At 52.6% G+C, this 14510-nt stretch overlaps 1 protein-coding gene across 3 annotated transcripts in view; it reads right to left on the reverse strand.

Moving 5' to 3' along the window:
* The window catches only part of WDR55 (WD repeat domain 55), a 191441-nt gene that overhangs the window by 67376 nt on the left and 109555 nt on the right, over nt 1-14510 (reverse strand). For all 3 annotated transcript variants that reach the window (XM_085617805.1, XM_085617807.1, XM_085617806.1), the window contains one exon: nt 6769-6869. In XM_085617805.1, the coding sequence (XP_085473931.1) occupies nt 6769-6869 (101 nt within the window). The remainder of the gene's footprint in view (nt 1-6768; nt 6870-14510) is intronic.

Genomic DNA, 14510 nt, shown 5'->3' on the forward strand with positions numbered 1-14510 from the left:
TGAGATTGTGGGAGGAGCCTAGCGCGCAACCAAGATGGCCGCGTAGGTGCGAGGCTCCCGAGGACCTCCGCAACCTCCTACGTTTATCCTGTCTTCATCCTGAATCGGTTGAGGGAACTGTGTCGGTGAACCTGAGCCGAGGTGGTACCCATTTTCCGTTTTTGAATCGGACCCCGGGGGCCGGGGTGAGCATCGACTGAAGTTTGCGGCCTTCTTCTCTCCTGACCCCGGACTCGAGTTTGGGGGTGACCCAGTGGCGAAGTGAATAACAACGGCGGGCCGGGCCTGGCGAGTCGCGTACCCCACACTTTCACTTTCGCTTTTGAGTCCCCTTGCCGTCATCGCAAGTGGGATTACGGCGCTTCTTTGTGTGGTGGTGGCCTCGCTGGGGGACCCTGCCTGCCTGCGGGGACCCGCTTCGCCTTCCTGGGGTGGCCCCCGGGGCTCACGGCCTTGATTGCTTGCTCTCCACTGCGTGACTGGCGGGGGTGCGAGATACGCGACGATGGCCACGAAGCAGGATGGAGATCGGCTGAAGGCCAAATCGACCCGGCGTGGCACCGTGCCTCAAGTCAACATTATGGATCGCTACACCCTCCCGAAGGGGTCTCCCGGCGGATCGCACAAGTCTTCCGAGTGTCCCCCGGATGCCCCGGATTTGCCTACGGATCTGACTTTGCAGGACGTCATGGGCGCCATTGCTGAGATAAAGACTTCAGTAGGCCAACAATTCGACACCTTGGCGCACAAACTCGATGCGGTCCTCATCGATGTCAACCTTGTTAGAGCAGATCTATCTAAGACAAATGACCGGGTTGACTCCTTGGCCCATACCGCGTCGGGCCTCACGACTGAGGTAGCGGCCCTTCAGACGGAGGTGCGCCGGCTCCGGCAGGCAAGTGCGCTCACGGATCGGCGCCTGGAGGACTCCGAGAGCAGGGCCCGGAGGAATAACATTCGCATTATCGGAGTGCCCGAGGGACGGGAGGACTCGGCGGCGGATCTCTTTGTGGAGGACCTGATTTCTACCCATCTCCAGCCTCGAGGACTGAGTAAATTCTTCGCAGTGGAGAGGGCCCATAGAGTTCCTGGCGGCAGACCGAAGGTCGGAGCTCCTCCGCGGCCTCTTATTGCCCGTATCTTCAACTTTCGGGATAGGGATGCGATTTTGCAAGCTTCCAGACTGCAAGGGCCGCTTAAGCTGGAGAACATGGAGGTGAACTTTTATCCTGATTTCACGCAGGCGGTCCAGAAGCAGAGACTGAGTTTCATGGGCGTCAAGCGGCGGCTTCGAGACATGAACTTAAAATACGCCATGCTTTTCCCGGCCAGGCTGCGTGTGGAGGCTGATGGTCGCACTCACTTTTTTGACCGTCCCGAGGTGGCCGGGGACTGGTTGGACAATTTGTCTGGGGGACATGATCGGGATGGGATGGGGGCGGCGGGAGGAGAGTGCCCACCGGACCGGGTATGAGGTATTGACACTGGGGCTCATTCCTGATGATGCCACCTTTCGGCCAGGCTTAGGGTCTCTTGACTGTTGTGTATTGTTTCCCCTCCGTTGGAGGTGGTGCTGTGTCTCGAGGGGGTTCTCTTTCCTCCTCTAGGGGGTCTTTGTAGTTTAGTTTACACAGGGGCGACAGGCACACTGCAAGTTGGGGGGGCTATTTGGGCTCATGCAGGGGTGCAGGGAGGGGGGAGTTTTGTTTGGGATGTTGGGTTGGGGTTGGGTATTGTTTATTTGTACCACAAGGCAGAAGTATTGTTGTGCTATCGCTAAAGTGCTCTCTGGGGGGAGATTGATCGGTTTTGGCTAAGATGGGGGGTAGGGGACTGAGCCTTTTGTCCTGGAATGTCAATGGACTGGGGGACAGGATAAAACGGGGAGTGGTCCTGCAGTTCTTAAAACGAATTTCACCCGATATAGTATTTCTGCAGGAAACACACCTCATTGGAAACTCCTTTCGTGCCATGAACAGACGGGGCTATCGCCTTGCAGCCCACTCGGGCTTCACATCTGGTTCGAGGGGTGTGGGCATTATGGTTAAAACCTCGCTCCCGTTGAAGGTTGATGAGGTGCTCCATGATGATAGGGGACGATATACGGCTCTGGTGGGTAGATTGGAGGGTAAAGTGATTGTTTTGGTTTCTGTTTATGTCCCGCCAGGGTTGCAGACAACTACTTTTGCTGATTTGGGGCGCCTTCTTCTTGGCCTGCCGGAGGGGATTCTAGTGGTTGGGGGGGATTTTAACGCTGTAATTTCCGGAACTGAGGATCGTCACCCTCCCAGGGATCTCCCCCGTGCCCAAGCTTGGTTATCTGGCCTCTTGGATACCCTGGGGCTGGTGGATTGTTGGCGGCTGAAACACCCTACGCTGATACAATACACCTTTCATTCCGGGGCTCATGGTAGTCTTTCGAGGCTTGATTATGTTCTGATGCCAGCAGCACGGGCAGGGAGGGTCGGGGAGCTCCGACATCTGGCTCGGGGTATTTCAGATCACTCCCCGCTCCTGTTGTACTTCGACATTGTCCCGAGGCGGGAGGGGAGGGTGGTCCCGATTAATTCCTGGTACCTGCATGACCCCACAATTCGCGCTGATTTGGTTAAATCTCTTGAGCGATATTTTGAAGACGATGTGGGGTCTGTGTCGTCTGCGGTTTCTTTGTGGGAGGCGTTTAAGACGGTACTCCGGGGGGAGGCCCTGTCCCTCATTTCCCATTCCCGGAGGCGCGAGCGGGAGGAGGTGACCCGTATCGAATCTGAGATAACTGAGTTGGAGGGTGGTATGGAGTGTGGGGTAACGGATGATAAACTGCATGCTCTCCGACTCAAACAGGCGGACTACAAGGCCCTAGTCACGGAGGCAGCCAGGGGCCTGAGTAGAGAGCAACAGGGGCGACTGTATGATGTGGGTGATAAGGCTGGTAAATTGATTGCGTGGCTGGATAAAAAGGAGAGAGCGAGTCGAGTGGTCCCGTCGATTGAGAGACTGGATGGTGTGTGTGTCACTGAGCCGGAGGAAATTGTTGAATGTTTCGCTGAGTATTTCCGTGGGGTGTATTCCCCGGTATCTTCCCGCTCGGAAGAGGATTCCCATGACCTGCTTAAAGACATTGCGCTGCCTTCCCTTTCGGAGGAGGATAAATTGTCGTTGGACGCGGCCCCGACATCTGAGGAGATTGCCCTCGCCATACGTTCGGTCGCCTCTGGCAAGGCCATGGGTCCTAATGGCCTTCCCATTGAATTGTACAAATTACGACCGGATACGCTGGCTCCGCATCTCCGCGCTATGTTCCTCGCGGCCCGGTCGGCGGGTTCCCTCCCGCTGGACCAGCGTCTTGCCACTATTGTGGTTATTCATAAGGAGGGGAGGCCGCGGGATCGGGTCACGTCTTACAGGCCCATTTCGCTGTTGAATGCGGAGCCGAAAATTCTCGCCAAGGTGCTGGCTAATCGGCTGGTTGGCGTGGTGTGCGATCTGATCCACCAGGACCAGTCCGGCTTTATCCCTCATCGCAACACCGCGCTTAACTTGCGGTGTCTGCACGGGGTGCTCGCGAGGGTCCCGTTCATACGAGAACCAGCCATTTTGGCGTCCTTGGACGCCACTATGGCGTTCGACACGCTTGAGTGGCCATATATTTGGGCGACGCTGGCTAAGTTTGGGTTTGGCCCGGGATTCATTGGCTGGGTGAAACTGTTGTATTCCGGACCGCTGGCGCAGGTGGCGGTGAATGGTAGAGTATTGGCGCCGTTTGAGCTGGGCAGGGGCACGCGGCAGGGCTGCCCGCTGTCGCCGCTCCTTTTTGCGCTTGCCTTGGAGCCCCTGGCGGAGTGGCTGCGGTGGCACCCTTCGATTCGTGGTCTCCGATGGACCCCCGAGTATGAGGATCGCGTATCCCTTTACGCGGACGATATTCTTTTGTACCTTGCTTCCCCGCGCAAATCACCGATTGTGTTAGTGGATGTGTTGCGTTCATTCGGCCGCAACTCCGGCTTAGTTATCAACTGGGCTAAATCCTGTGTGTATGTCCTCTCGGGGGAGGCTCCTATCCTTCCGCGGGGTTGTCCTATCCAGGTTGCTCCGCAGGGATTTAAGTATCTGGGTATCTTTATTACCCTGGACGCTGCGGCCCGATATAAACAGAACTCACTCCCCCCCCTCCAGCGCCTGAAGGAGGATGTGGCGCGTTGGAGGCGCTTGCCGCTCTCGCCGCTCGGCCGTGCGGCACTGTTTAAGATGATGTCGTTGCCACGTTTCTTATACGCTTTACAAAACACGATGGACGTCGTCCCGGCGCGCTACTTTCGGGAGGTTGAGGGTCTGCAGCGCCACCTGTTTTGGGATGGGAGGCCGCGTATCGCCCTCGCGAAGCTGACGCTCCCGTGGTATGACGGGGGGGTCGCCCTCCCAGACATCAAACGGTATTACTGGGCCTCCCAGCTGGCTGCGATAAACCACGGCCTTTATGGGCCCACCCTTAACCCGGCTTTTGAAATGGACAAACTGTTACTGCCGGGTGGTGACTATAATCGTGCGCTTTACTCTACATCGCTCGACGCACGTTTGACGGGCCCTAGTCGGGTCGCGGTACGGGTGTGGCACGCGGCAAACTTGGCTATGGGGTGGAAGGATCGGTTGACCCGGGCGACGCCACTGTATGCATCTGATCGACTGGGCTGCTTGTGGACCTCGAAAGGCTTTGAGAAGTGGGACATGATAGGCATCAGCAGGGTGGGCGATCTCTGGACGAGGGGGGGATTCAAAACGTTCGATGTGCTGCAGAAGGAATTCCAGTTGCAGGACAGGGAGTACTTCCGATATGTACAGGTTCGTCACGCGCTGTGTTCTGTATTCCCGGATGTTGCCTCCATACCGGAGTGCTCCCCTCTGGAAGATAGAGTGCTAGATGGGCATGTACCGGATGGCACTATTTCATTGATTTATAAAAAGCTCATCAACGATCGCTCCGGACTGCTGACTGGCCTTCGTGAGGCATGGGTCGCCGATGGATTGGAGCTGGATGACGAGGACTGGGTGTCTGCGGTGGCCTCCCCGAAAGAGGTGGCCATACCGGCCCGCCTTCGCTTCGTCCAGCTCAAAATACTCCACAGGGTCTATGTTTCGGGGCCGGGTCTGATGCGTATGGGATATGCCGTGGATGGACTGTGTAAGCGTGGGTGTGGTTTGTTAGGGACCTTTATCCATATTTTGTGGGAATGTCCGGAGGTGGCGCGATTCTGGCGTGGTGTACATGCGGTGTTGCAAGCGGTCACGCATGTGGCGCTGTTTCCCCGAGGCTAGGAGATGTCTGCTAAATGTGTGGGAGCCGACTGATTATACGGTGCCGCAGACGTGGTGGGTGACTCTGGGATATATGGTGGCCAAGCGTGACATAGCACAATTGTGGGGCTCCCAGAGGTCACCAACGGTTTCGGTGTGGAAGGACAACATGGATTGGTGTATGTTTCGGGAGAAGGTAGTGTATGTGGCGAGAGGTAAGCCTGGGAAATGGGTGAAGGTGTGGGGCCCCTGGAACTCCTATCGTGGCGGGATTTGTACCCCGCCGCTGACGCCTGACTTGGCAGTGGCCCAGTCTCCCTAGTCTGCTTGTCACCTTGGTTCTGGGCATTGTGTCTACTTTGTTTCTGTCCCGGCCTGTCCCCCCCCCCTATTCCTGTGGATCGGTAGGGTCCTCCCCAGGGGAGCTCATAATGCTGCTTTGACTTTTGCTGCCTTGTGGATTTGTTTGTGGTTTCTTATAAAAAATGGAACCGCCATTTGGGGGGTCCGGCCGGTGTGGCCGCCAATGCTTCCCTCGACTTCTGGGACCTTTATCACTTGCCGCTTGTGTTTAATGACTGTATTTTATGCTCTCACTGTTTGCTAGCGGCCAGCCTGAAGGTTGTAGGCCCATCTTTGAATATCTTTGCATTCTGTAATAAAGGTTTCAAAAAAAAAAAAAAAAGTGAGATTGTGACATAGGAGAATGGTTTTATTCATTTCAGTTCTGGGCAAAGCACTCACCTGACACTAGAAACAACACCATCCAAAATGGCTTAAGTGATGGAATATCTGGCTTTAGATATAAGGAACATGAAACCAACAGCTCCGTCCGTTCAGAAACAGTGACTGAGCTTTGAGGTATGATCGAAATCGAACTAGCAGAAACAATGAGGTATGTGTGCGTTCTACACATCATGTAAGTAATAACATGCAACATACCAGTCAAGCAAAATAATGATTCTGCTTAAAAAATACTTCAATGAAATGTCAGAATTTACTTTTAAATCTTTCAGAAATAATTTTCCTTTAAACTTTCAATAGTAAGAAGTAAAATACTTCCACTTCAAATTGTTATCTGGAGTCCTCTTTACATGAAATACAGAATAAGATTAGTGGTTGAGAGATCATTTAATACGCTACGTGACACTCAAATTAGGCCTTCCCTTACTCCTACCATAAACTTAATTTAAAAAGTAAACAGCAGATCTGGTATGAGAACATGTAATATGAGTGATGAATAAAGTCTTTTCCTGGGGCAGTTAGCATCTCCTAACCTGGCCAGGCCAGAAGCCAAACGTTTTAGAGGAATAAGTTAATCCTGCTACTTTGATTCAATAAAAACATATCTAACACAGTACAAAACCCAGCGTTACATTCATGAAGTTCTCATAACATTGGAAATCAACACAGAGGGGACATTTCCCCCCACCTGCAGTTGAGACGGCTGCTTCTCAAATGACACATGGTGACTCTTACGTTGTCCATCATGAGAAAATGCGGCTTCCCTGCAGGATTTCAAGTGATGTCCAGAGGACCAGAGCTGCTTGTTTCCACCCTCCAGGCAAGAGTAGGAGTATCTAGCAACACAAGGAGAAAAAAGATTAAATTACATACAGAATTACTACCTAGAACATGGAACATATGCTACAATTTTGCCTTTTCTCTCATTCTTTCCTGTTTTAAAGGCTTGAAATCCAAATATTAGTCAAAGCTGTGACACAAGTAGATGGGATGCTTCTGCCCACAATCATGAAGTCGAAGCTGTAAATATAGCTGCGTTTCTTAATGCATACATTGTAACATCTGAGTGCAAACCGAAGGTCACAACTTAATGTCCTAGCAGATATAAAACACGCATTTACAATGCAATAGGTCTCGCAATGACATTATTTTGAGCTATTGACATTGTAAATGGCAAAGCCTTTAAAAAAATTAAAAGGCATTGTTATTTACAATACCAAAAGCAACACCTATTGCATTGCATAGCTCGGTGTCCGTGAAGACGGCGCCACGCTTATTAAAGTTCAAATGCAATAGGTCTCGCATTTGCTTAATTTAGAGCTATTGGCATTGTAAATGGTGTTGTAAATGACTATGTCTTTTATCCATGTGTTATGGAGTGTATGTGGTGTGTAGTAAAGTTCCCAGTTTCAGATTTACTAGTAGAGTACTGAGGTGCTTTTGCGACAGAGTTGGTTGGACCTATCCGCTATAATGCTCTTTGTTTGTTTTTTCATGGTTTCTAAATTGATCTAGCCTGCAGGAGCTCTATTACCCTAATGTGTGCCCCCACTTACGACTGTATTGTGAATTTTAAAGTCTGCTGTTCTGGTCTATGCCATGACCAGTTTCACTGCCCGACCAGTTCAGTTGCTTCAGAGTGGTGATTCTTCATTTAGGTGTGGCTTGACAACTCAGCTGACGGCATAACCTAAAGCTACCAAATCTATAAAATATACATAGTGGGATTTGGCTTCACTAAGGAGAATTACCCTCTCCTCGTGTTACTGGCTATTTGGTGCATCATCCTGCCTCTGGTGGAGTGCTTGCTTTGCAATGCATGATGTTCTATTTACATCCCAAAAGTACACTGAATCACATGTTAAATTGTGTATCTTATAGCAGGCTCTATACAAAAATTATTATTTTTGGTGTTTTTTCCGTGTAGCGGGCTTCTACATTTTTTTAAGCTGAACTCAAAATGCAAGCTTAGACATATCGGCTCTGCCCATGCTTGTCTGGAGCATGCTGGTCAAATATGTGTTTAAAAGTTAGAAGCTAGGGCAGGGACGGATCAGAATTAGAGAGGAGGGGACTCATTAGTATGAACTACTGGGGGCATGTGATCAAAGAGACATGTTGGAAGAATTATAGGGCAGATGATGGCGCATTATCAGGAACAGAGGCCAAGATGCGCAGAATAAAGTTAGTTCTTGGTGGGCACACTGGTGAACCGGAACACGTTGATTAAATCAGGGGGTAGACGCAGGCGGGAATATTAAAAGGAAAGAGGCCAGGTGAACACATCACCACGGGGACAAGCTGGGTGGGTTAGAGAGCATCTGGGCACTAGCAAGCTTGTTAGCAGTATCAGAATGCAGGCGGGGATACGTTTGCAGAAATAGTGAGGGGGGGCCATGTTAGAGAGAGACAGGTTAGCAGGATGAGAGGTCGGACACGTTAGCGCTGAGAGGGATGTTAGCAGGGGTACGCGGGCGGGGGGAGGCAGGTCCCTGCGAACGGATGGTGGCGGATACCTTATGAGCAGCAGGTGACAGAGTGATACATCAGAGGGATCGTCTTAGCATTAACAGACGACAGAAGGGCTCGGCAGCAGGATCGAATATGGCGTGCACCTGGCAGAAGGGGACAGGTTAGCAAGGTCATCACCACGCAGGACTCCGGCACGTGAGCAGAGTGACCCACTCTGCTAAAGCCAGACACTAAAATACTGTCTTTGTTGTTTTTTTCTCGAGGTCACCCGATGCCCACAGGGGAGGGGTGTGGCTTCTGAGTTAGATAAGGGCTGGCACGAGGTGTAACCAAAGAGGCGCTGTGGGTGCTTCCATGGCGTGCCTGAGGCCAATTACGCAGAGCTAGTCTTCAGTAGGTCGTTCTAGTTAGGACCTTGTTTCTATTCAAAAAGCATTTTTTCTTTTGCCAATATCTTTGGCGTCGTTTGACAAATTTTCGCGAAAATTTCAAAACTAATGGTGCGCTCCGGTCAGCTCCTGTCTTGAAAATTTCGGGGTGATTTGTGAAGCGGGGGCAGAGAAGAAAGGGGGGTTCCAAAACACATTTTCCCCATGTTAAATTTCCATAGGAAATTAGACACGGCTACAGCCGGAACTGCTGAACGGAATTACACCAAATTTGGCAAAAAGGTAGCCCTTGGTTCAGAAAGCGACCTTTTTTTTAAATGGGTAAATCCGTTCAGTAGTTCCTGAGAAATTAAAAAAAGAAATATATCGATATCTGAGCACCGAGGAGTCGCAACTCTTCCTGGCTACGAGCTTCACTCTGATTGGTTGCCAACACTCTAAACCAGAATTCGTTGGCAGCCATCTTGTGACTCGGCAACGAAGTCACAAGAAAGTAGAGAAAAAAAGGTTAAAAACAAGAAAAGAGGGCAGGGTAGATGCACCCTGACCCCTTAGGCCTGGTCAGGGGGGTCCCATAGGGACCCCCAGGGTCAGAAAAAGCATTAAAAAAAAAATAAAATCACCAGAATTCACGCTGGGTGCCCGAATCCTGCCAAAACTAAAAAGAAAATGAAGCGGGGGCTCCTGCGCTTCATTTAAATGAGCCCCGGATGGGCCAGGTCCTGGGGGCAATGCCACAATTATATAGCGGGGGCCCGCTGGACCGTCACCTCCCTGAGGCTATGATAATTATGTGAGGGGGGCACGCGCCCCCCACAGCCCTGGGGACTGCCACCTCGCCGGGGCTTCTTCTATAGTGAATGCATGGTGGGGTCCCGACCCCCCCACGCTGCCCCGGGGACCGCCACCTCCCTGGGGCACTGTATAACTGTATGCGCGGGGCGCGCGGCCCCCCGCAGCCACCTCCCCAGGGCTCTGTTTAAATTTTTTTTTAAAGATGTGTGGGGGCAAGAGCCTCCCCACACGCCCCAGGGACCACCACCTCCCCGGGGCACATACACTTTGAAATGCAGGGGTCCGTAGCGGACCCCCGGCCACGGGGAACACCACCTCCCCGGGGCTATGTAAATTAAGGGAGGCCCTGGGGACCGCCACCCCCCAGGGCTGGCTCCTGCAATGTCCCTTGGCCGGGACATTGCTGTTTGCTATGGCAGGGGGGGGAGCAAACTCTGCTTTGCTTCACTGAAGCGAGAGCAAGAAAACCTGCTCTTGCTTCAATTAAGCAAATCAGAATTGCTTTTAAACAAGGGGAGCTGCATGTCAGCAGCTCCCCTTGCTCAACAGCAATGCCGGCTCCCGCAGGAGGCGGGGAGTTGGCGGGACCATGGGGTCTTTGGGGATCCCCCCCATGATTCGCAACGGTAAGGCCAGGCTCCCGGGGGATGGGGTCCCCGGGGCCAGAAGTGGCCTGGGAGGGGGGCCATGCGGCCTCCTTCCCCAATAATTAAATTAAATTTTTTTTGGAACCACGGAAAGGCTGGCCCTGGGGGACGGGGTCCCCGGGGCCATAATTGGCCTAAGGAGGGGGGCCACGCGGCCCCCCTCCCCAAAACGTTTTTGGGGGAAAAAAACAAGGCTGCCAGGCCCCGGGGGATGGCGTCCCTGGGGCCAAAAGAGGACCAGGGAAGGGGGGCCACGCAGCCCCCCTCCCATACAATAGAAAAAAGAAACCAGCAACTCGCCGGAGGCCCCGCCCCCTCCCTTCAGCACTCTGCAAACGCGCCCCCTGGCACGTTCTAAGTTGGGGAATTTAGTCCCCTTTAATACTGAGGGTCCCTGGGGACAACATGGCCCACCAGGTACCTCCAATAAGCACCACACAGCTGGATTGCAGAGAGGTGGTCCGAGGCCTCGTCCCTTTTTACACCACTCTGCAAACGCGCCTCTTGGCGCACTGGTGGTGGGGCAATGAGGTCCTCTTGTGTCCTGGGGACCTCAGGACCCAAGTGGACTTCATCCCTCAAGCAGCCATGCGCCAAGAGACGCGTTTGCACAGTAGTGTAAAAAGGGGGCATGGCCTCAGACCACCTCTCTGCAATCCAGCTGTGTGGCGCTCACTGGAGATACCTGGTGGGCTAGGGACCCTCAGTATTCAAGGGGAATTAATCCCCCCCAACTTAAAATGCGCCAGGGGGCGCATTTGCAGAGTGGTGGAGAAAGGGGGCGTGGCCTAGTATGAGAAGTTAGCAAACCTGCTTTGTGGGACTTACTGGAGGTAAAAGGAGGGGTAGTTGGCCCCCAAGGTTGACGTTGGGGGCTAACTACCCCTCCTGTTACCGCCAGTAAATCTCACACAGTGGGATTGCTAAGAGGTGTTCGGAGACCACGCTCACCTTTTTCCACCACTCTGCAAATGCGACTGCTATGTTATAGTTAGAAATAAGCATTTAAAAAACCTTTGAAATTCACTGAAAAAACCATAGGTTTCAGGGACGTTATCGTTAGAAATTAGCATTTAAAAAAACCTTAGACATTCACTGAAAAAACCACAGGTTTCAGGGACGTTATAGTTAGTTGGACATTTCACTCGTACAAAACCAGAGAAATCTGACCGTTATAGTTAGCTGAGCTAACTATAACTCGCGCCCTCCCAATGCACTGCTGATGACATCACATACTACATCATTCATGACATGGTCAGTGACATCCCTGATGACATCTCAAATGACATCACTGATGACATCATCCAGTGACTGTTTCCCAACACCGTTTCTGTGTTGGGCCCAGGATGAGGACTTCGGTCTTGTCCGAGTTGAGCTTGAGGCAGCTTTTTCTCATCCAGGTGGCCACGGCCTTCATCCTGTTGTAAAAGTTGTTTCTAATGGTGGTGGGCTCATTGGTGAGTTAAAGAATCAGCTGGGTGTCATAGGTGTAGGAAACTATGATGAGTCCGTAGCTCCTGACAATAGCTGCGAGCAGGGCCATGTAGATGTTGAAAAGCATGGGGCTCAGGGAGGAGCCCTGAGGCACTCTACAGCTGATTTCTGTGGGTTCTGAGGGGAACGGAGGAAGTCTGACTTGCTGTGTTCTACCGGTGAGGAGTGAACAGATCCAGTACAGGGCTTTGTCGTATATCCCGGAGTCTAGTGATTAGGGTGCAGTGAGAGACGGTATCGAACGAGGCTGAGAGGTCGAGGAGGATGAGGGTTGCTGATTCTCCCCAGTCTAGGAGGGAGCGGATGTCGTCAGTGGGGGAGAGTAGGGCGGTCTCGGTGCCGTGGTTGCTTCGGAAGCTGGATTGAGAGGAGTCCAGGACATGGTTGGCTTCGATGAACTCAGAGTTGGGCGTGGATGGCTTCTCGATAATCTTGGCTGTGAAGGGGAGCAGGGAGATGGGTCTGAAGTTCTTGAAGTCTGTCGGGTCAGCTGATGGTTTCTTCAGCAGGTAGTTTTTCCAGTCATTGGGGATGGTGGCGGTCTCAATGGAGCAGCAGATGGTGCGGGGCAGTTCAGGGGCAATGGTGGTGGCGACTCTGTGGAAGATGTGCTGTGGGTTTGGATCCAAGGGGGATCCAGAGTGAATGGTCTTGCGAGTGTCATCTGTGGTGAGCGGGGTACAGCTGAGCAGAGTCTGTTGAGGGGCGGCGGCGTCTCGTGAGGTGGTGGCAGGGCTGATGGGTAGGTCTTGAGTGTTGAAGCGGTCGTAAATCTGCTTTATCTTGTGGTGGAAGTAGGTGCCGAGTTAGTTACAGAGGTCTTGCGAGGGTGGGACTTCTGTGGTCTCGCTGTTGGGTTTGGTGAACTCCTGGACGATGGCGAAGAGTTCTTTGCTGTTGTGTGTGTTGGTGTTAATTCTGACTTGAAAGGCTATTTTCTTTGCAGTTCTGAGGAGGGTGTGGTGTGCAGAGGCAGCGGCTTTGAAGGCTGCATGTGTTTCCTGGGGTTTGTTTTTCCTCCATCTCTTCTCAAGCCATCAACATGTGCGTCTGGACTTGTGGAGGGTGGGACTGAACCAGCTGGCTTTCTTGGATTGTTGCTTGCCAGGTACTATCTTGAGGGGCGCCAGCGCACCAGAGCAGTTGGAGATCCATTGGTGGAGGTTGCGTGCTGAGGTATGGGTGTCTGTGGATGTTGGCGGTATGTTAGTGCTGAGGAAGGTGGTAAGATGTTCTTCAGTGATCTTGTACCAGTTGCGGCGGGGGGAGGTGGGTGTGTTGGTGTGCGGTGGATTTGGTAAAGGTGAAGTGGACGCAGTGATGGTCAGTCCAGAGAAGTTCAGAGGTGTGGCTGTAAGTGATGTTTTCGCTGGTAGAGAAGACGGGGTCGCACAGTGTTATGCTGCATGGAGCGGAGAGGTGACTAGCTGCTTGAGTCCGATGTTGGCGAGGTTCTCCAGAAGGGATGTTGTGCTCTGGTCGTTGGGGTTGACCAGGTGGAAGTTGAAGTCGCCGAGTAGAAGGTAATCGGATGATGCGAGAGACTGGGGAGCAATGAAGTCGACAATGGCATCGGTGAAGGGCGGGCGGGGGCCCGGAGGTCTGTAGACGAAGGTCCCACGGAGGGTGGTGTTGGGGTTGGTCTGGAAGTGGAAATGTTCCATGGCAGCTGTCGGGTCGTCTAAGTGGGTGGTCTGGCGAAGGGAGTTCTTGTGGACGATGGCGATGTCTCCTCCGGGTTGGTTGGTGCAAACCTTACGGGTGATTGTGTATCCATCAGGAATGACGATGGGGATCTCCGAGCTTGAGCCGTAGTTTGTCCAGGTTTCCATGAGGAAGGCGATGTCAGAGGAGAGGGAATCTAGGAGGTCCCATATTTCTGTGGCGTGTCTGTGGATGGAGCACGTGTTGAGGAGGATGCAGCTGAGCCAGTAAGGTGTGCTATGGAACTGCCAGGACGGCAGGCGGAGCTGGAGTGCGGAGGTGGGTGAGAGTGCTGCAGAAGTTTCAGCAGGAGAAAGGTCCTTGGGTGTCCTAGATGACGCAAGGTGGCAGGCGGCGAGGCGTCCAGTGTTGAGTACTAGGAAGGTATTGGCATCGTATCGGTAGAAGGTCCAAGAACGAGGGTCCGTGGCACTGGGCATGGCCGCGCAGCAGTCGCCATTAAGTAGTGAGAGCAGGAAGCAGAAAACGCAGCGCTAGGAAGGGGTGGGGCTCGAGCACGGGCACGGCGCGAAGAAAGAGGAGAAGAGTGAAAACTTGAAAAACAGCAAAAAATGGTGCAGAGTGAAAAACAGGAAAAGAGTGCAAAGGGGCAGTAAAGCAAAAGGACAGAAGGCAGACCAGCAGCAGAGCAAAGCTGATCCCCACTAGACTACCAGGGATGAGGCGCAGATGGAAGCTTGCGGGTGAAGGAGGGCCTCCACCCACTAGCAGCGAGGGTCAGAGAGCCTGCAAGGGATAGCAGCGAACAGGCAGAGCTGCGCAGGACAGGAAGCAGATCACTGACTCGTCTGCTAGTAATCTTGAATTCTAAAACTGGGACTCTTCTATCCTGTGCCTGGTATATGGGCTGTGACCGCTAAACTATATTGAGATTGGCTTAAACCGGATTGGCACATTTAATTTTCCTATAAGGATATAGTATATGGGGCATAAGTGCATTCATGGCATAAAGGGT

Source organism: Triturus cristatus, chromosome 7, assembly GCF_964204655.1.
Source record: "Triturus cristatus chromosome 7, aTriCri1.1, whole genome shotgun sequence".
Lineage (NCBI taxonomy): Eukaryota > Metazoa > Chordata > Amphibia > Caudata > Salamandridae > Triturus > Triturus cristatus.